This window comes from Bradysia coprophila, unplaced genomic scaffold (genome assembly GCF_014529535.1).
Source record: "Bradysia coprophila strain Holo2 unplaced genomic scaffold, BU_Bcop_v1 contig_350, whole genome shotgun sequence".
NCBI classification, from domain to species: domain Eukaryota; kingdom Metazoa; phylum Arthropoda; class Insecta; order Diptera; family Sciaridae; genus Bradysia; species Bradysia coprophila.
The window spans coordinates 5,357,163-5,380,251 of NW_023503608.1; the positions used below are offsets into that span (position 1 = coordinate 5,357,163).

A 23,089-nucleotide genomic window follows, 5' to 3' on the forward strand; every position below is an offset into this window, starting at 1 on the left:
TAACGTCCGGAGATACGAATACAACAAGTCAGCGATTGCAAGACACACAATTAGAAACAAAGGACACAAAATCAATTGGAATAATTCGAAATTATTAGTTCGAGAAAATGATCACAGCCTGAGGAAAATCAAAGAAGGATTAGCCATCCAACAACACTCCGGTCCTCTAATGAATATCGACAAAGGAACAATTTTAAGCAATGAATGGAAAAAGATTACACCAACATTCAAAGACATCTCACAGAAACCAATAGGAATACAATTAAGAACATAGCAACACACACTAACACAGTAACCGATACAGTCAAAAAATAGACTTCACAATTCCCTGATGAAGACTACTGTTGGTAGTCGAAAGCTAGGAAATAAAATCAATTTAAAAAGCATAAACCACGTATCCAATTAATTAAAAAATGAATATTTGAAATATGTATTTACATTACTTCATCATGTAAGGCACAATACATACATGCTTTTTATATTTTGACGAGTAAAAATACCACCCTACCCATCGGGTCGGACTAATAACTTCACGTCCACGCTCGTCAAAATAAAGATTTGGAGTACATAAGTGCCTGCGTTATGATAATTATTATAATTCCATGGGTAGACCATTCACAGTATGAATATCCGTTTTTAACAAAAATCTACACTATGAACCAACGTTGATTTAATAACCACGGTTCCAATATTCGCCACAAATTAATTTTCCATCCAGTAACTGCAAATAAAAATTCTTTAATGTTGAAACCACTCGACTCAAATTTCGTGTCGACATAATAGTTTGTTTTTCTCGGTTTTTGTTTACCATTCAAAGCGTAAATGTTTCACGTAAAATGTTCACATTAATTTCGCGCAAATTTGTGTTTCAAGGTTCATAACAAATTTATCCAAATAAACCAAATGAAATGCAAATTAGGTTTTTATCAAAGGTTTTCAATGCTCACGCATTCTTCGTCAATTTTTTTTTTACATTATCAATGAAAATATATAAAGATATAATCGGAGGATATAATCAACAATGTTGCGTGCTTTACAGAGCTTTAATATTAATTTTTTTCCATTTCATTATTTTATTAGACCTTAATAATCAAATACGTAAACAAATTAAAGCTTTGCTAATATGGGAAATAAGTCGTTTCGTGTATTATAAACTGCGTAGGGACATGAATTATAATTTGATTTTTTGCCAAAATATTCTTTCGTGCTCGTGAAATATTTTTTACGCTGGGCGAATGGAACGAATCCTGAAAAATGAGACGAATATAGACTGGTCGGGGGGTATACCCACTATTTTGACTATAGCCTTACCATTACCGTCATAAAAATTGAATTCTTCAAAATGTAGCATGTGGGCGGCATAAAAAATAGAAAATTCAGAGCTGAATCGAAGTTGTTAAATGTTTCATTAAATTATACTTTAGCTGTTATCTGAAAGTGGAGTACAAAAATTTTAGAAAATCAAATCAAACTAAAATGATCGATTTTTAGGATGTTCTGTGTACTTTGATTCGAAAACAAATATAAAGTTGTATAGAGCACATTTTAACTAATTTTATTACATTTGCAGTGCTCGACTAACTGGTAAGCTCAATTACGCTGAATACACCATGCAAATGTAATAAAAACAGTTCAAATATACGCGCTATGTAAGTCTATACTTGTTCTCGAATCACGATACACTGAAAATCTTCTGACTCACGGCAGAGTAAAATAAACCAGGCAGTAGCGCTTCATTTTTTAAAACGTCAAAGAAGGGACCTAATAAACTGTAAGAACATGAGCACTGACATAAATTGAATTAATTTAATATGTAAAACTTAGGGCTACTCGATAATTCAGGTCCTTAGTCGAATCTATAGCTCCTGCCTGGTTTACTTTACTCTACGTGTCTGACTCAATCTTTTTAATTTGATTTGATTTTACATACAACACATCTGTTACACTCTGGGAGCAACAATTCTTTTGGGTAACATTTCTCTTCTCTTCAAGGAGGAGAAAATCTATCCTGATAATTCAGGGGTCAATTGCAAGTTCTTATTGCCGCCTTTTTCTCAAAATGTTCAACTGACGTTAGAGTGTATGAATTTTGAATGCCAAGAAATAAGTTGATAGACTCCCTGATTTTTTGTCTTCTAATTGTATACGGCTGCCTTAGAATGTTACAAACACAATTTTGCTTTACCATAGCACTGCTCCCAGCATTAACATGGAGAATATTTGGATGCTGATAAAATCAAAATGTGAGCAGTGCTATGGCTTTACGCAATAGGCCCATACGATCGCTTCTCATTTATAGCAAAATATATTGTCATAACAAATGAGGTAAAAGATTTCTTACCAAAAACGACGACACAGTCCAAAAATTGAAGCTGCTCCCTCTTTGAATGTCAATACTAAGTAATCTTTGTACCAACTTCTGAGACATAATATTTTTTACGTGTTATGGCATGTTTCATTTTAATTTACATTGCCTAATCACGTAAAGCATTGTACTTCCGAGGTTCCAAGTTGTTATTTGACAAGTGGGGAATACAGTCCTCCCCTTCGGGTCGGGCTGTAACACCCCACTTATCAAATACACAACTTGGAACCTTGGAAGTAATATACTATTATCTACCTAGGTGAAATAATAGCAGTGAAAAAGTGTTATTATTTCGCCGTCGGTAGATAAAATAGCGTATTAAACATGTGGACAGAGGTGAATAATCTACTATAAACAACAAGAATAACAGACCTGATAGTAATATAGTTACCCAGTAAAATGTCGAAACTGTAATTTCGAACATATTAAGTTAATCGCATATCGCTTAATACAAAGTAAAAATGATGTGTAACAGGTTAGAAGAACAACAGAAACAAATAATCTAATCATAAATCCGTTTATAGTCTGATCTTATTGGATCCCAAAATTGGATTCCATAAATCCAAATTTAGACGACACGTAAACGTGCATAAAATGTGGCAATTTATTTATTTTTTATTAACAAATAAATCAAACGTAGAAAAGGAAAAAAGAAAGAATCACAACATTTGGCTCGAGAACTATATTATGTCTTGATGTATACCTATGGTAGGTAGCATTCAACATTTCAACTTTCTCTCGGGAGTGGCATGTCCGACTGTATTTTATAAATAATATAAAGTCCATTGCCACACTAAAAACGTTAATGAAGTCATCACACTTAAATCAATTTTGATGCCAGAATAAAGAATCTATTTTCGTATTTGCGCCCACCAAAAAGGACACAAGAAAATAGAGTTGAGGTGCTGGAAAATGTTCTATTTATCGAATTAATTATTCAGTTATTTGAGTTATATTGTCAGGGATCGACGGGGCGGTTGATTAATTTACTTAGTTAACGGCAACACTAAGAGAATACAGGTCGCATAAAAGAAATAAAAAAGAACCCGACCCGAAATCGAATTACTACTCAAGTTATCGCATTTGAAAAGTTTATTTTCATTTGATCGGATCGATTTTCCGACAAATAATCTGGCAATTTTCTTGTATTGAAGATAAACCATAAGCGATACCCTGCGATAAACAATCGTTTTTTAGCCTTGAAGGTTAGGGAAGAACAAAGACAACTGCCATCTTTCTGATTTTTGTTAAATAAGCCGAATCCAACCGTATTCTTTATATCATGTTACGGCGGTAAAGATTAAAAAGAGCACCCTGGGTAATGTGGATCTTATGCAGCGGTGTCGAAAATCCGTATCTAGTACGATAAAATACCTTCATAAAGTAGATAACTGACTATCAATTTCTTGTGTACATGTTTAGTTTATACCGATGAAGTAACAGACTCGATAATAACTGTACTGGTTATATACTGGCGTTTTTGAATGGTGAAAGGGCGGTGGCAAGAACAGCAAGACCTTTAAAATTTTCCGGAGAGTTTGGTTTTCTTAGAATAGTCAGAAGACAAAGCATTTACAACTTATTCACAGTTATTAAAAAAGTAATGTAGTAAGCTTTGATGCGATTTGTTAGTTGTAAGTTATGTAACAGTAAATTTTGTTGAATTGAAAAGAGTCTGTGCTGGTACCACCAGGTAGGTAGATGTTGAACCAAAGTGAACATCGAAAGTAAAATCTAACAAAATATTAGGCATTGAAATTGTTAGAAGGTCGACTGTCGACACAATATTTTTTCCCATTCACAACTGGGTTCCTCAATCCTCAGTCTTTTGATATACGGTTCACACTTTTCCAATAATGTATTAACAACACTGAGACGCCTTATGCTTGTCTGCTCTTTTATTCAAGTATATATTTTGGAGCGTAAGCGTATTATCGACCTTTCTAAAAAGCACTTTTTTGTTTCGTAGAAGGAAAAAGAAAAAAAAAGATGAAAAAAAATCCCGAAAAGAATAAAAAGTAATATCCAGCCAAGAGATGTGATTTTTATTTTGATTGATGAAAAATATACAAATAAAATATTGTCAAAAATTCGATTGTAGCAAAATTCAATCAAATTGATGTTATGTATCTGAATGGAGAGCTTGCAAAAGTAATAAATTTTCTGGATTTTTTTTTCTCTTCTTCCTTTTCTCGACTAGGATTTATTTATGAAAATTGAAGTTAAATTCAATGATGCAAAGTACATATTCAAAGCATCAGAAAACAATACAAATTTCAATCGTTCGAATGAACGAGTAATAATGTAAAACAAGAAACACGTTGTTGTCGAGGCGGTCGGGCAAAATTTGGTTTACCTCATTTTGTAACATTTTTTTTTCGTTTAAAATTTAAATTCTAAATATTTATAATGGCTTACACAATAAAATCGATTTTACAAACTGAACGGTAATAAAATAGAACAGTCGACGCTTTTTCGATACTTTATTCCCATAGAGTGTCATAAAACTTCCACAGTAGGTGTTAAATAACGTCCACTGAGTGCTATAATGTTAAAATTTAGTGATTTAACACTGGTAATAGTAGATTATGCACCTCTGTTTAAAATGTTTATTTTGACGATTTGAAAGTTATTTACCGAGCCGAAGGCGTGGTACAAAATCCAAATCGTCAAAATAAATATTTAGGACAGAGGTGCATACGCTATTTTATCTGCCGAGAGCAGATCTGCCGAGATAAACAAATTTGCCCTAGAGGGATAACAGTTGTCAAAATATCGTCACTAAGACGCACATGATGATTAAGGGAGGAACAAAAAGTCACCTTGATGATCAAGACTGGTCATTGCTGACAACTAAACATAGATCAAGGTTTGTATGTTCCGAGGGGGAAAGAGCAATGGAAAATCTTGTCCCACCGTTCAGCCATTCGCCCATTATTCGCCTATTATTTCCCCATTGTTCGCCTTCATTCGCTCATTATTCGCCCAACACTGTCCCACCATTCGCTCGTGTTGTTTTCCCCTCGGTATGTTCCGTGGTCAGCCTTAAACTGATAAATCTAGAAAAATAAGATTAGCCTTGTTTTTTTGCGAATAAAATTATTAAATTTATGTCAGCGTTATTTGAGGTCCCTTACTTGACGCTTCAAAAATTAACCAGTCCTGCCTGGTTTATTTTACTCAGCCGTGGTACAAATCGAATATAAAAAGCATTGACATCTGTTGATCGTCAAAATCGCCAGTAGATCGTCAAGTAAGTTTTATATGAATTTTTTTATGAACCTAGAGTGCTATTATAATGCCTAGCGTGTGAAGAAATGTTTAGTTTTCGAGTGAGTGCGCTTATAATACATATAAAGCCCAGTAAGAATTTGTTAAGCCTAAAGCGACCTGGGCGATTACTATGCTATAATAGCTCGCACACAAACCGCCCGAGTAAAAAAAAAGTTCTCACAAAGCCTAAATCGATCGAATTCAGACTACTCACTGTCTCAGTGAGGAAAATTTTGTATGAAGCTGAGGACTGAGAAGTCTGAATTCGAACGATTTAGTCTTTTGAGAAGTCTCACTTACAAAATTTTTTTACTGGGGCGGGGTGTATGGAAATCGTAAATTGATTTTTATTTATGTCAGCGAATGAAAGCGAAAAATAAATGTTTCTTCAAATGATCATTCGGTGATGCCCTAGATATTACTTCATCTTTACTGCTTTACTCTGTTTCCATATTGAACACAGAATGAAAAATGAGGAGCTCACATTTAAACCAACCAATTGTTCACAGAGCGAAAGAAAAACGTATAACGATGCGGTTGCTGTGGAAACTGATTAGCATTGAATTTCATTTTAATTTATAATTTAATTTTTCCAACGGTAAAATGTAACAAAACTAACGAAATTGTTACGCCACGACATAACAAAACTTTCGCGAAAGTAATTCATTAAGCTTCTCCCTTTGCTTGAAGTTTCAATAGTATTTTAACAATGGTATAAATTTTAATGCTAAACTTTCGTCTGATGTTACCTCGGATACCGGATACTGAATGCCATACATATACTGCTTCCTATCAATAATGTTCGGTATACATATATAACACAATGGCATATACAATATTTCGTGTTCAATCTCCGAACGATGCTTAATAAGTACTTTTCCCTCAAGAAAGAAACTTTCCTCAGAAAAAACAACAAAATATTTTCATAATACAGAAATGCTTTTAGTATAAATGAAACTACACACACTTACCCATCACTCCACCATATTGTGGTTTTGGCATGTGCTACGATTTCGATACACCTTTTCCTATAATGACTAGTTGATACAGTTTAATGTGTGACGGCAAGGCCTTAATGAAAATTAATGCTCTCATTTTCGTATACACTTTCCAGCGTCAAAGTTGACCTGACATTCGGGTAAAAAAGTTTTTCACATCTTTCATTCGCATGCGAAAATATTCCCATTTTGTGGTGGTGTTCTGGTTCCAATTTTGGTTACATTGTTGAGGGTTTCTCGTTGTTGCTTTCTGATAGAAACTTAAAGGTTAATATGTATAAATAACTGCGGTATTTTAATGCCGTTTCAGGCAATCACTTATATAATAGACAAACTAGAATTTGATATTTACAGCCTCCATTGTACAGAACGTATTTTTACACGAAAAGTAAGAGGGTCCTTCAAAAATGACGTCCACATGTTTTACCGTTTCTTTTGCAGATGACATTACTTCTGTGTAGAAAACTCACGATATTGAAACATGCATCCACCTAAATTTGGAACTCTTTGTTGGACGAACCCCCATTCGTAAAACATATTCTCGATATCAAATTGGATCAAGTTGGGAGCATCATTTATTATAGTGTGGATAGAGTTAAATCAAAATGTTCCAGCTGAAGCCATTAGGTACATTAAAACAAATTGTATTCTGCCGTAGTAATCGATACCGGAATGAGAATACAAGTTTACCGTAGGTCATTTTCCTTTTTCAATTACCAATCGGCAAGATGGAGGCTGTCGGCAAAGCAGGGTCTATTTTAGAAAATTAAATTCCCGAAAATTCCATAAATTTCCCGAACTTTGGTTTCGTTTAAATCTTATAGAAAATATCACGCGGAGGTCTGTTGATCTATTGTTATTTGAGAGGAATAGATAAAACGTGACAGAAAAAATAAGGAATTTTCGGAAATTTGATTCGTCTAAAATAGGCCCTTGGGTGAAAGTCAACAGATTTTTGTGCGGCCAGGCCACTCGTCGTTTTGTTTCATATAACTTCAATTATACAGTAATCGCAGATTAGATAGCAAGAAATTCATGTATTTGGTTGTTTTAAGTTCCAACAGTTTCACACTTCTATCAATATATTGCACACTCCCACTCTGTGCACATTACGCTAGTTGTCTCACTCTACGTGTGCGCGTATAAGCAGCAAATCCGAGTATAGCCCGAATAATACTAACATATGAAATGTGAGGAACGTGTGGAACTAAGAAAAACAGAGAGTCGCATGAATATTTCTAACTATTCTAAACTGGCTGTAATAGATTTCGGCTGGATTATGTAAGGAAAAAAGTCATCTGTTATCGACATCGACATAAGAAATGAGGTATACGGCTTGTGTTTTCTTATTATAACCAAATGTATGTTAAAACTAGTGAAGTAAAAGATTTAATATCAGACCATGCAACATACTTTTACCAGAAGAAGTAACAGATTTAATGATGAGATCGCGTTACATTTGAAGCTTTTACATGTAGTCCAGATTCAAATTTCGGTTTTGGTTTGTTATCTAGACGACTCAGACATAACATCATAGACCACGTACCTTTTACTATACGAGATGGTCGGTCATTTTTTCATCATTGATAACAGGTCACTAGAATGTCGCGTTTCTAAAAGGTTAATCAATCGTCAATATATTCGAGCGATTTTGTTTGTTCCAATGGAATTTTACCAATGGGCCGTTTTTGATTCCATTGTCATAAATATTGAATGGTTAGACGCTTATCACAATCACACCAACCCATCAGTAAAATCAATATCGTAACAGACTGTGGAAAACATTAATAAAATTGGTATCAGAATATGGGCTGGATGAATTATCGCACCATATGTAAGTGAAAAATTTTCATCGTCGTACAACACACATTCAGAGGTGTTGCATGCTGTTCGTTGATAAATGACTACCATACAGCATCCAGGAAAACACAGTCCATAGAAAATAATAAATTACAGAAATGAAACACCGTCAATTTCTTGTGTTTTTTTCGTAGCTTTTAATAAAGTGTTTACCAACACTCATTTTCAAATTAATGGCAGCAAGTGTTCGCTGGTATTAGCAAAATCAACACTTGGATAATTGGGTAACATTCAAACTCTGTTTTCGAATTTCAAAGGTACGTTCATAACATTTCCTATGTAGATCGCATGAACGTTTCCATGACACCAAGAAAATTTGGGCAATTATACGATTCAATTTTTACAGACAGGCTATGTTATCTGTTATCGACAGTAACAACGTAAGCAATGGATAAGCTCCTGGTTAATGTGGTATGGGGGGATAACTAGAAAATAGCTAGGAGTTTCTATTAGCACCTCTCCCAGCTAAATTCGGATTTTATATGAAGTAAAACCGATAATGACAAAATCTTGTACTTCATTCGTTGTGACATGCATTTCGTTTTGAAAAGATTTAAAAAAACTTATCAGATCTCAATCGCTTATTTTCGTGAGTCGGTAGCCGTTTATAAAAGCTAATACAAACATGTGAAGAATTTGGAGTGTTCTATTGTGGGCAAATTATAATAATTTTTCATTGTTACATGGTATGCAAATATTATGTACCTTTGACACCAACCCTTGGCATTCTTCAATTCTCAGACACCTTGATGAGACATTAACCACTGTTTAATAAATAGAATAGGATAATTTTAGCTTCTGTACAATTTAAGTCAATGTAACGTCAACCCATAAACAGCTCTTTAATGAATCCTTCCTCAACGAAAATTTCGTATGGTTATCCCTTCAAAAATACAAGAAAATTCCTTGTGCAACTTGAAAGTGTAATAATTTCCATGTTATCTGCATTAATACAACACTCTATGAATATTCGGTCGGTATAAATAGAGAGAAAAAGCGAGGCATCAGAATTTGTATTATATAGATTGTCTATGAAAATATCTATGCATAAAATGAGGCTATATAATTTTATAACCTTTGTCAATCACAGTGAAAACATAATCCCAAATATTTTGTGAATAATTTACAGAATTTTCACTCCCTTTTTCGGGGTATGAATTAATTTAATATTTGCGCGCAATATACCATCTCTATATTAGCATATAACTGAGATATAATATTCTGGAGATTGGAATATAAATGCATGCGTATAGATATTGTAATTGTGTTGAATGGATGAAACGTGACCCCAAAAACAAAACAAGCATATATGCGTACGTGAGTAGAGAATATATCTATTCAGATTGTGTATACAGCGTTTAACTTATCGGATGTCCATCAATGAAAACCATATTTCAGTCTCCGGTAAATTGGATGGAGAGAATGTCTTTTAAATTTACATTTACATTGAAGAAACGGGATACTCGGGACACCCACATGAAATCGTAGAGTTGCATCAATTAAATCATCCGAAAGTTTAGGTTTACACCCTCAAGAGATGATTACATTGTTTGATGGTGAGTAGCATTAGTAAATCCAAAATTTTTCACTGTTGATTCAATTGTTGGTAGATGGTTTTGGGAAACAGTGTTCATCGATTTGGGATGGATAAGCATTATTCAAAGTAACTTTCAACTCTTGTTCAAAATAGTCACCTCCGACCTATGCGAAGAGTGCCAAGTAACAGATGACCTGGAACACATGATATTGAAATGCAACAAATACAGAACAATCAGATAAATATTACTTTGTAATACGATTCGTCATTTTGACCGATTTTCTGAAAGAGATTGACGTTGATAAATACCAAGCGATTACCAGTTCTATCGGGAGGCTAAATTAGACTTTTAAATTAACAAATTGATATTGTAACAGATTTGGCTGACAACGATTCACGTGATCCACGCCACAAAGGACAACAACAAGAAGTTTTAAAGCGTCCAAAGTAAATGGTTCGAAACTAAAATGACTCGAAAATTCACTTTAAGTGCCTTCTCTAACATTTCACAGAAGCTTTTGAAGGCCAGTCCGGCCCTGGTAGCAATCTTCAAGACCAGTGATCTACTACATATGACCAGGTTTCTTAGTAATTTATTGCTTAGTAATTTATTGACTAGTCACACCAGATTTTCTTCTTGTTTACGAATCTGAAATTTTGAATATTTTTCGCGAAATTAATATAACTTGAACTGAACTCGTTATAATAATCCAGATGTATGATTTGTTGTTCATCTAAATACGGTTGTTAGTCAGAAAGTCTACAACCTGTTGGCTACGAACCGCATCTTAAACATTTATGCTGCCTAATTTTGCGGTTTATCCTTTAACAAGTTTTATACACAACCCGGGTAATCTCTTTATTGTGATAGGCTCGGATTATCAAAGTGTATTGTTTCAACCGACGTATAGTTTACAATTTTTCTATTTCCATTCATACGGAAAATGTATTATGTCGATGACGCTGTTAATTAGTTGTGCTTTGAGGCGATTAGCATCTCTTCTGCATATGACGTCGTTGTCGAATGCATGTCGGTCTATTGTTAAACCCTTCTCACAAAACTATGTAACTGAAAGCATTAACCCAAATCTTTGATGTTAGTTTTAAGTTATATCTGATGTTATATCATAATTCTGGTTAAAGTTAAATAATAGCAATGCAATAATGCTCTATTCAGAGACTGGACTCCTTTCAGAAAGCATGCACAGCTGTATCTAAGGGAATTCAAAACATATACGTCAATAATTGAATAATTTTCCAGCAGAAACTTTGATTATTCATGAAAGTGAAACTTACTTTGATGGTAAGTGGCATGTACGTACATGCACAGTAGACGAAGCTTTGTAATTACAGTTTGTCGTTTATCAGTGGAGCACCAGTCAACCAGCAGTGCTCACATTGCTATCATGCGATTGTATGGTTTATACAGAATTAATGCAAAAGGCAATCTTTATAAATATAGATGTTCCGTGTTAAGCAGATATAATATTCTATGCAAATTAACAAAATGAATAAGTTGAAATGCAAGCTAAAACTCTATGATATTGCATTTTCCAGACATAATCTTCCTGTTTAATTAATTAGCCATTTTTAGTTTGGAAGCTTGTTGAACAATAATTCATTATAACTAGTACGAGGAACAAGCGAAAACGGTTTTGTTTACTATCTGATATATCACTGTTATTTTGTTGCTATAACATTAAATGTATGTGCAGAGGGAGGCAAGATTCAAATATGCGGTGAGAATAGCTCGAGGGGATAGCCATTTATTTAATTGTTGGTACAAGGTAATTGGGATTTTTAGAATTTGTCATACAACTTAGCTGAAAGGAAGCAAAATACAATCGGATTTAGTGGAATGTTTGGTACAAAAAGTTGACAATGGTGGATCTCTCAGAATAGCTTATTTGTCTACCATGGTATATAGTTCGAAGCGTGATTCGGAAGTTATGTAAAGCCGGTGTTGCAGATTGAACTTGGTATTGACCGATAGACAATTCTGTGCAATATATTTGAAAGACAATGAGTCAATCAAAATGAATTCTACAATGACGTTGTCTCAACGAATCAGATGGAGGCAATAAGGATACTTGTAATGAACACGTTACTCATGGCCTAATATTTGTCAAAAGTTTCACAAATTTTTTACAAATGTTTCACAAAAATTTGTTAAACATTTGTCAAAATTTGTGAAACTTTTGACAAATATTAGGCCCTGCGTCACATACTTTCCAAATTCCTATCAACTATTGTTGTTTCAATGACTAGTTACTTTACCTCTTCATCCTGCTTTACATTATGAATGCCTTCCAACACTTCATGATATTTATGGTTCTCTGAATCGACAAAAATTTAATTTTACTGTAGAGGAATGTTTCTCTTGGTATCTTTAACAGCGATAAAAGTTTATTTTTTTCAAATAGGAAAGGGATCCATTCCATCCCCGTAATAATGATGATAGAAGCGAACTGTTCAAGAATGAAAATATTTTGCCTCCCAACTATACTAAACAATGCCTCTACGAGATTGACAAAGCTTCAACTTTATAATTTGTTGTTTTCATTGAATTCAATCTTATTATTTCTTGTCTGACATCATGTTTATTGCTACTCTTTGAGCACTTTGTTTGAATCATCCCCCAACAAATATGAAAATATCGCCTGTCACAGACGGCACGCATATCAACAATTTTACGATTCAAAGCTTGAATTTCAAATTACTTCATTTGATGGAAGATTTTCAGATATTGATTTCAGAAATCTTTTACTTCATTTGTTTTGAACATGTTTTTTGTTATATAAGACCTCATTAGCCGTACCCTGTACTTGTCGTTTATTTTATTGCCGACGTTGTCTATAGCATATGACAACCGTCTGTAACAGGTTAAAAGCGACGAGAAATTAGAATGAGATTGATGTATCAATTCTATGTTCGTTTTCGAAATATTATCTAAAAACAAATTGTCATTTGTCAGTTATTTGAATGTACATCGGCAAAACAAGAAGAACAATCACATATCCATGAAGTATCTATTGAAGCATTCGAGTTTGGATGTTGGTTTTATCATTTTAAACTTCAGGCATAAAGTTGTCATCGTTATGTATTGTTAAAGCAAGGCAAACACAACTAAAATGTAGAAATGAACATTATATACTGTACCATCATCAGTTAGACATAAGAGCTCTATTGTCAAGTAAGTAGAGGAGGAAACACCAAGGAATCACTTCATGTATGTTTCAATTCAAAAGTGTCCTTTGTTCACTGGCATTTATATGGTAGATATGTAATGTTCGATATTTCTCATGCATAATGACAATTATAACGAAAATTGTATATTGTGTAGGGAAACATATAACGACTATTTGCGTGTATGTACATGATGTATACACACACATACTATATCGCAGGGGCGCCGACTTCTAGGTGGCGTTGGGTGCTCAAGCACCCGACACCAAGATTCGTTGGGTGCGTAGCACCCAACAGATATTTGATATTTTTCTTAATTAAATAAACTAACATTATTGCCACTGTTTCTGAATTGAAACAAAAAAAGCCTTCAGACATTTTTCGGACCTTCACAAGCAATAATAATAACGTTTCTGTGTGAGTTGTCTGGAATTGTAGTTTTTGTATAGGTTTTGTCTTAGCTTGGTGTTCCACTTCAGCACTTTCCTAATGTAGAACCGAGAAGAAACGTGCAGAAATAGTCATCTATATTACAGACGATATGTTTAAAAATAAAATCATACGAGGAATATGACAAAGGCTATGAAGAATACTTTTGTAGAAATAGTCATTTACGTCACAAGGACAAAGGTCCGAAAGTACTTTTTTATGTGACGTATTGAGTTTTTCATGCTTGCTATGGGAACCGAAAGTAGAAAAATGTTTACTTTCGCCCCTCAAAATTGACATTTTTACTTTCGGTTCCCATAGCAAGCATGAAAAAGAAATAGTATGTCAGGACTTTTGGTCAGGGCGAGGGCGACCTGGATTGGGTACGAGTACGACTTGTAAGTATAAGCTGAAACCTGAAATGTTAACTTTTTGACTTGTTGTCAAAATGGAAGTCAACGTGAAACTACTTTCGAGCCAACCTGATTTTTTCAGGTCAGTTTCATTTTCTTTAACCGGAAGCCACCCTGTTAAGATCAGGTAAATGAGATTCCGATTCAAGTTTTACTTTACCTGAACCACTCCGACCATTAGACGACAGTTGCATAAAAAATGGAAAACATGCATACGAGCAATTTTTCTCTAATGTCGATATACATGTCCAGAATAGAGATGAGCCGGCTATACGAAAAACCGGAAATTTCAACTCAAATTTTCCACCAAAATATTATATAAAATGAAGCTAGATTGTCAAAAGAAGGCTTGAACAAAAGTAAGTGAATGTAGTTATTCCGTAATATTTTCATGAAGAAGTATGTTCTACAAGTACGACTTAGACATTATTGACTCAATCTTGATTGCAATACGATCACTTCATTTTAGTTTACTTGGCGAACCCTATCTATTTGGACGAATGTAGCCTTATTTTATGACGTTCTGCTGGAAAACTTGAGTTTTTGGTTCGGTTTAGATAGGCAATTTCTTAAAGGAAAACCTCTGTACGCACTCATGCGCCCTTTTGTTATAGTTTGTTCTTAGCTTTACATTTCTCGACTATATTATTACTACGATGGGAGAATACATATTTCTCTGTTAGATTTACAAATCACTGAGAACCAGGTCTTGCACTTTCTCTTGATATTAAATTAAGTTGCTAGATTCGCTATCGTGAAAATCACTGTACAGAGATCACGCACCCAACAACCAAAACACAAGTCGGCGCCCCTGCTATATCGCTTTACAAGAAAATGCTGTTGTCTATGAATTTCCTTTATGAAATAAAAAAAATATATAAAAGGAAAATCATTCAATCGAACTAGAGTGTTGTTCACACATTCAACATGTATAATCAATCAAATTTTATTTCTTCGCATTAGACTTTTTTTCTTCTTTACATTACATAGTCGGTCATTGTGTCTAATGCAGAGAATATAAATACAAAAAAAGAACATTGTTAAATGAGGCAATCAAAAAAGAAATGGGAAATGTATTGTGAGATTGAGACTTTGTGTTGATTCGCATTTTGTTTTGACAGTCTCAAATTCATTCAACAATTCATTGAAGTCGTCCCGTTTTATATTTAGTGTGAATTCGTCAAGTTATTACTTCTACAAATGATGAGCTTCAGACGGATTACAAAAATAGAAATTCCATTTTACGTCTATTTAGGAAAAAGTTTCATTTTAAATTTTTAATGGTTGTGTGGAACTACATGCTACAACTACTTTTTATAAAGGTGGCTACCAATGTACAAAGTAACAAAAAAAAACTCGTATCAAACACGTACGCTATGTTTCATTTGAACTTACTTCTTCTTACTTCTTGCATATGTTATTTAGCTTTTAAAAAGCAGCTATCAGGTCAGTCTGGAAGTAACCTGAAATTTTCATACAAACTTTTCGCGTGGTAACCTATCAAACTTCGAACACCTTTATCTAAATTTAAAAGATTTTATGCTAAACAGCAGACAACGGTGTGAAGTTATTTAACATACGGCAAAACTAACAGTTTGAGTGGTTATACCGTGATATGTTTGTCATTTGTCATCTATAAAAAAGCGCAAACCACAGCCAACAATTTAACTAAGTGATTATTAAAACTAAAGTATAAAAATTCTTAACCCACCGCATCGCGTTAACGTTTTAGGGCTCATTAAAAAAAAATTGAATAATTAATTTCAAACTTTTGTGAACCCCAAACTTTTTCACTATCAGTGTGTTTGTACGACAAAAATAAAAATTTATTTTTGGTGGAACCTAAACCGTTAAAAAAACTTTTAGAGCACTTTGTCATTAAAGATTAAATATATGTCGGGTTCAATCATTAAAATGACTTTTCTGATACTCTAAGTTTTCTGTTGTCAACATCGACTACGTGATATTATGGATAAGTAAATACTAACTATTATGGGTACCAGGACACAGTAATATTGAAGGTAACGAACTGGCCGACGAGCTTGCAAGAGCAGGCGCAGAAAAACTCCCTCTAGGGTTAGAGCCTCGACTAAAAGCTCCCCCATCTTATTTCAAAAAAGTAAACCTAGAATGAAAAAAAAAGCTTTCACGAAACATTGGAAGTCTATCACCCACGCCCGCCAATCTAAAAACAACATCTCAATTAGCCAAAAGAAGTCAAGATACTTCTTATCGCTTAGCAAGAAAAACATCAAAAGAATCACCGGCGTCCTCACAGGTCACTGTTTCCTAAACAAACACGCCCATACAATCGGCGTACACAACGACCCCCACTGCAACAAATGTGGAGAAATAGAATCATCCGAACACTTCCTATGTAAATGCCCAGCGTACATAACTGAAAGAGCCAAATGCCTAGGAGCCTCCCACATAACATAATTTGGAGCATTTCACCTAACCATATACTCGATTACCTCAACATAACAAACAGGTTGTAGGTAATTATAAATGGGTAAGCACAACAGGCCCACTGGAGGCTTAGGTGCAGGGGTTCGCCCCACCCACTCACTAAACTAAACTAAATACTAACTTGCGTTGACGAAGCTGGAGGTATAGCTTGATCCCGATAAAACTCATTAAGAGCTGAAAAGTTTGACCGAGTTAAATTTTACCATTTAGGACATTTAAGATTGAGGAGTCATCTAATTCGTTGGACCTTTTCTTTTCTTGGCGTCTGACCCACCAGCGATGTACGGTCTAAATGTGTATCATTCCTAGTTTACAGAGATATGTATTTTGTTTTGGTTTAAAAAAAAAATTATGTAGCGCTCGAAGGTCAGCGAAACATTCCTATAGTTTCACGTCAGCTTTTTTTCGTAAAGTTTGACCATATAATCTTCTCACTTTTGCATTGAACATCATACAATTTATGAGTATAGGGAGAGTTAAAAAATGGTTTAAGAGCGTACAAGGGACAAAAAGCAAATACTATGGCATCATCTCTTTTAATTGAAATGAAACTCGTATATGTTTCTTCCATCGTACGGTAAAAATTTTGACAGGCCGAAAACAACCGACCGTCATCCACAGAAGAAAACATAACCGCAACTTAAAAAAATTTGTTCGTTAAAACTTCAAAGTGAGGTTGTGTTGGTTTTTCTGTGGATGACGATTGACATTTTGAACGGCCTTGGAGGAAACCTATTGTGTCTTGGTCTTCAATAACAATAGAAAATCGAACATCGAACACACCCATCATAGAAATATAGTGAAAACAAAATGGCCGCCGTGAAATTTTTTGTTTTTGGTTAATTTCTTGAAAATAAAAACTTATTTAAAAAAATTGAATTTTTTTTCATTATCCGCAGTACAGTAAATGATTTTTACATGCTACATGCGTCGAAAACCTTACTTTACATGTTTTAAGCACATCTTTTGACGCCCTCAGCATGTAAAATCCATCACTTTACTCGGAATAAAAATGAAAAGTCTCGTTTTCGTGTGTTTATTGACCTCGGCGTCGCCTCGGATGTACCTAATGAGATTTTTTTTTGACTTGCAGACGTATTTTCACTGTGAAAAATATTCGTGAAAATGAATTTTATAATTATTTTATAATTTTATAGATGTGAAAACACATTTCTGTTCAAATTAACCGTTCGTCCCCCATTTGTTGTATTCCATCTTTTGAATCATGAGAATTATGTTCCTAAAGATGCCTCATTTTTCGCGCAATTTTGGTTCTTGTCCGAAGCTAAACCCTTGTACGCTCTTAATCAACTTAGTTCTTTCCATCTTCATCCTCAGGAACAGTCTCTAAGAGTGTAAGAGTACTAACTCAATTTAAAAATCATCTCTAGTTATATAAAGTAAAATATTTGTTAAATCGAATGAGTTAAAAGATGTTGCAACATCAGGATAGTATCTAATTGAACAACGGATGTAACAGATTTTGAAGCAAATGATAAGTAACTGAGTTACTGTAACTCTCAATGTGGCCGCATTCTGATGTGATTTGATTAAAATTTTCTGTACGAATATGGTTAGCGTAATCACGAAAGTTAGGAACAAGGAATGCTTGGGACGTTTAAACTTTAATCAAAATTAAAATGAAAACACAAAGACTTTGCACCAACTTTTTTTTCCATCATTTTTTGTGGTTGATTTCTAACATATCCCACAACTTCTACGAAAGTTCCACAAACAGAAACTTATTATTTACTTCATTATATTCTACTTTGAAATTTATGTAGCGTCACACCATTTCAAAGCCCTAGTATCTGGAGCGTTGCACACTCTCCGAATCATCATTTATGAACAGCCCTTTGAAACAAAGTTGTTGGAAAAAAAGAAATTTACTTTCGAAGATGGAGAAAGTAGAAAAAAAGAAGAAAACGTAAAATGTTTCAGCATTTTAATACATTTTTTGCGAAAGAATTTTATACGCACCAGGTCATTATTACCCCGGGACAACGTAACTTATAAAGCTTATACGATAAACTTTTAATCCGCTTACGATTTTTCTACATTTTTTGCTGATATTTTAATTTAAAAAAATAAGTAGAAAGTAAACAATTGAAAATTAACAATACCCTTTTCCCGTAATGTTGGCGCACAAAAAATCCCGGCTTTTTTTGTCATAATACTTTCAACATCGCATCAACGTTTAAGGGTAAAGGAAATTCAATTATGACGAAGATTTGTGTATAACTTTTCAAGAAATAGAAAATGTAAACGACTTCCAATATAAACGAATATAGGATACTCTTTATGATTCCGAATCTTTTTTCTATTGAAAATGAAAGGCACCAGGAAATTAATGAGTCATTATATCCATATCAAAGTTCGATCAGGTAAGACGGATTTGTTATAATTATTGTGGACCCGGCTGAAGTTGATTAATTAAATTTTTAAAAAATTAAGGGGATGTGTTCAAAGCCAATTAACAAAGCGTTCACCTCTCTATTGTACCTAAAATAGATACCTACGCCGAACTTGAATGGAAAAAATATGCAATTCGTCAAAAACTTTGCAGACGTTTAAAGCCCGGTAATTTCTCCCGTTATTTACAATAACATCGGTTCGTATAAAATTGGGTTTGATAGCCTTGAACATTTACGGTGTGAGCAGCTTTTCATGTAAACATTTATACAGCAGCGATCTTCATACCAACTAAAAAGCAGGGTCGGACTGGCTCGAAACAACACCTCACTTGTAAAAAATTCAGAAATTAGAAATTTTCATACAAAATCTTGAATACCGGGAAACCGGATACAAAGTGACTGGGAAGCCACTTTACACTAAGGTAACTTCTCGGCATATGTTTTCGATTGGCCCATGGAGAGGAAAGTGCCCCAAGAACTATGTCTAATTTGACTGATACTGGGAAACATCGAGAAATCGGTTTTGGGTACCAGGAAGAAAACTTATTTTACTTTACTAGTGAGGTAATGTGGTAATGTGGTAATGTGAAGACCCTTTCCCTCGCTCGTAAAGTAAAACGCCATACTTTACACGTGAAATAATTTGATATCTCGTATCACGATGAGTAAAAGTACCTCGGGCTGAAGCCCTCGGATACTTTTACTCATATCAAATTACTTCACTGGTATAGTAATGTACTATTACTTTACTAGTGAGATAATGTGACTATTCCCTCTTTAGTGAAAACCTTTTCCCTCGCTCGTAAAGTAAAACGTTATACTTTACACGTGAAATAATTTGATATCTCGTATCCAGATGAGTAAAAGTATCCGAGGGCTTCAGCTATATCCCTATACTTCACTATGGTATAGTAATGTACTATTACTAAGCCGAGTGGAACAGCTATCTTTATTTGATATGCTTACGCCTTACCACTTAAAACGGCTCTTAAAGTTGTTCTTTGTTTTCTTTTTCAGATGCTGGCGTTATTAGTCACTTAAATCGTGTATTCAATTAATCGAGAATGACTCTAATTAAAGTGCACTAAATGAAAATATTCGCACCGCAAACATGAGCTTTTTTAATTCACTTCAACAATATGTGACAAGCGGTGTTGCCGGCCTGGGACTATCACCGCGCCGTTTTTCATTGTCTCGACAAGAATCAACCGAACCCAGTCAACCCCAACCAGCAACCGATAAAAAGGAAACCAACAGCACTCAACCTCATCATGGTGAGTAGAAGAACGGATATTTATTATACCGAAAGTGTATAACCTCTCACTCAAATAATTAATGTGCGTGTGCATGTGTGGCTGTATGGCCAATAAAGTATTAGAAAAACTGGTGAGAATGATAAAAACAAAGTGATAAATTAGGGTTTACAAGATCTTGATTCGTTACGGAATGTTATTCATAATAAAACTGTGCTAACAGAATCAATTTCCTACATGTATTCCGGTCGAAAGGGTTTTTCTTTTCTTTCTTTGCGATAAGAATTGAGGTTAAACAAAAACATTTGAATTTCAATCAATGGTATTCGAGTAGTAACTTATTTATGTAGCGTTAAAGGAAGAAATTATATGCGGGATCTGACAAACACACACACAGAGAACAAGAATTTTGTTTGATTTTATTTGATCCTTTTCTTATATCAGTCAAGTGGTGATTGATTTCATTTATTCTCAATTGTTTAACTGAATTTGTACCCGGAACAAACTGACTTATGTCCTCTTTTTCTAATCAAAATATAGTTTAAATCAAATGAAGTAAAAGATTTTGTCAAAAAAAACTTCAACAGCAAAAGTAATAGATTTTCTGAGATTTTTCGTTTTTATCGTGATACGCTCTCAAGCACATACTCAAAAAGCCAAGGTTCGTCGGTTCAGATTAATTTCTCAAGCTTACTTGAGTTTAAAGAAAACTCCTCCTTCTCCTGCTTCTCGGGTTCAATGTTTGTAAAGCTTTCATGAGGATTTATTTATGTTAATCTCTTGCATGTAAGATCATATTGCTTTCTAATGCAGATATGAAAACAGTCATATGAGAATTAAGCAAGAATATTTTTCACAAATAGAATATTTCAACCCTTACTCACTTTAATGAACCTTTCGCTCATTTCATGTTATCTAATGCACGAATGTCTTTATCACCAGGAATTATTTATTCTGAACAGAACGCTTAATACCTTTAATTTCCAACTAAGTGGTTAAAAGTGAACTTCAATATTTACTGTGGATGCTGGAAAAACTTTTATTTCTATTTATGGTGCAATGGTTTTCACGTTGATCTCAAACGTTAACCTGTAAGTTGACATTTTCTCTTTTCAATCAATACCTTACCCGAAAAGATTGTGCTCGTACTCATATGATGCCATTAAAAGGTCAAGTGCCGACATATTTTCTTCTAAAAAATGGGTTAGTTTTTGTTGTACATTAAAGGGCAGATATTTAATGATACCACCATCATTACCTTAAATATTGATGATAGTTGTCTTACCCATTCACATCTGTGGGCTAAAGAACATAAAAATTATCTTTAAAGGCCATGTTAAACCTAATGAAGGAAAAGATCTGGTATCAAAAACTAGGACTGAATTTGTACAAAAGATGAAACAGAGTTTTCTATGTACCTAAAAATCTTTGTCTTATAACCCCGTTTGAGATTTAAATTATTTGAATTATTTTCACTATCATAAAATTTTTGAAATTCGTTCAGTTTTTTGTTGTAAGGTAAAAGCAAAATAAAATGATCGACTTTGGTTTTTGACAATTGAAATTCAATTGTCAAAAACCAGACTCGATCATTTTATTTTGCTTTCATTTTAACTCACAAGTGTGGTTTTAAGCAACAAGCTTTGGAAACGGTTATTTTGACAAGTGTAGAGTTTTCATATCCGAGCCGAAGGCACTTGTGAGTTCGGCTCGTATCACAAAATTGAACTAAAAAAAATTGTGTCAGCCTAGATGTTAGTGATGGCACAAATATTTGTGTTACAACGAACAACTGAACGAATTTCAAAAAATTTGTGATAGCACAGATAATTTGTGCCAGCACAAAAATTGTCAACACAAAAATTGGCACTATCTTAAACGAGGTGTCTTATAGACTTCCTAAAAGTTATGAATTGAGTTACAAACAAATTTTTTTTATTTTTTTTATCGATGAAGAACCTAATTATAAGACACTTTGTCTCGTATCATATGCCAAAAAAAGTTAAAACTTTTTTTATAAATCATTTTGAAAGTCACTAAAAACACGAAAATTCGAATAGAAATACAGTATGTCATCAAAAATGTTTGTATTTCGATTCGAATTTTCGTGTTTTTAGTGACTTTCAAAATGATTTATAAAAAAAGTTTTAACTTTTTTTGGCATATGATACGAGACAAAGTGTCTTATAATTAGGTTCTCCATCGATAAAAAATAAAATAAAAATTGTTTGTAACTCAATTGAGTTAACTCTCTACAAATACGGCTGTTATCATCTATTTTTGGAACAAAAGCAGAATAATAGAATTCTTAGAACTTTGTATATTCGGTACCATTTGGGTTAAGGCTGATAGAGAAATGCAAGTTCCTGATATCGCTGTATTCATGGCGGATAATAACAAAAAAAAACCTGTTATAAGCAGTGAAAATGTGGGATGTCGTAAATTATCTGTTCGGTTCAATCTATACAATAATAATGTAGATAAATATATACTCTGAAGAATAACAATTTCCATTAGACATCGTTTACATAACGGTACAAGTGAGTTTTAATAATGAAAAGTTTGTTGTGTTAAAATATCAACTTCCTATCTCAGGTATAATTTACTATAAAATAAGGACAATAATGGAAGGGTGTACCCAACCCATCACGGCACATAATTTATTTATGTATACATAAAAAGCGTCTGATTATGTATTACTGTTTTACCTATATTTTATATATATACGATCGCAAAGTATGTGTGCACACATTTAATGAAATTACGAATTTAATTAATATTCATGAAGTTAATTGAAAATCTTTGACAATAACATTACGTCACATATATAACGGAAAGTAATGAACAGAGCATTGGAATGATCAATTTGAATTGTTTTTTAATGACAACCAT

The 23,089-nt window shown here is 33.8% G+C and overlaps 1 protein-coding gene and 1 long non-coding RNA gene across 3 annotated transcripts in view; one reads left to right on the top strand and one right to left on the bottom strand.

The window, feature by feature from the left end:
* LOC119080393 (BAI1-associated protein 3) overlaps window positions 1–23,089 on the top strand; it is a 77,661-nt gene that overhangs the window by 9,895 nt on the left and 44,677 nt on the right. For both annotated transcript variants that reach the window (XM_037188712.1, XM_037188710.1), the window contains exon 2: window positions 19,962–20,218. In XM_037188712.1, the coding sequence (XP_037044607.1) occupies window positions 20,056–20,218 (163 nt within the window). In that variant the 5' untranslated portion in view covers window positions 19,962–20,055. The remainder of the gene's footprint in view (window positions 1–19,961; window positions 20,219–23,089) is intronic.
* On the bottom strand, window positions 4,757–5,785 carry LOC119080583. The gene is made up of 3 exons (XR_005088352.1): window positions 5,503–5,785; window positions 5,188–5,424; window positions 4,757–4,908 (listed from the first exon to the last, which is right to left on the bottom strand). It is a non-coding gene; the product is annotated as an uncharacterized LOC119080583 (long non-coding RNA).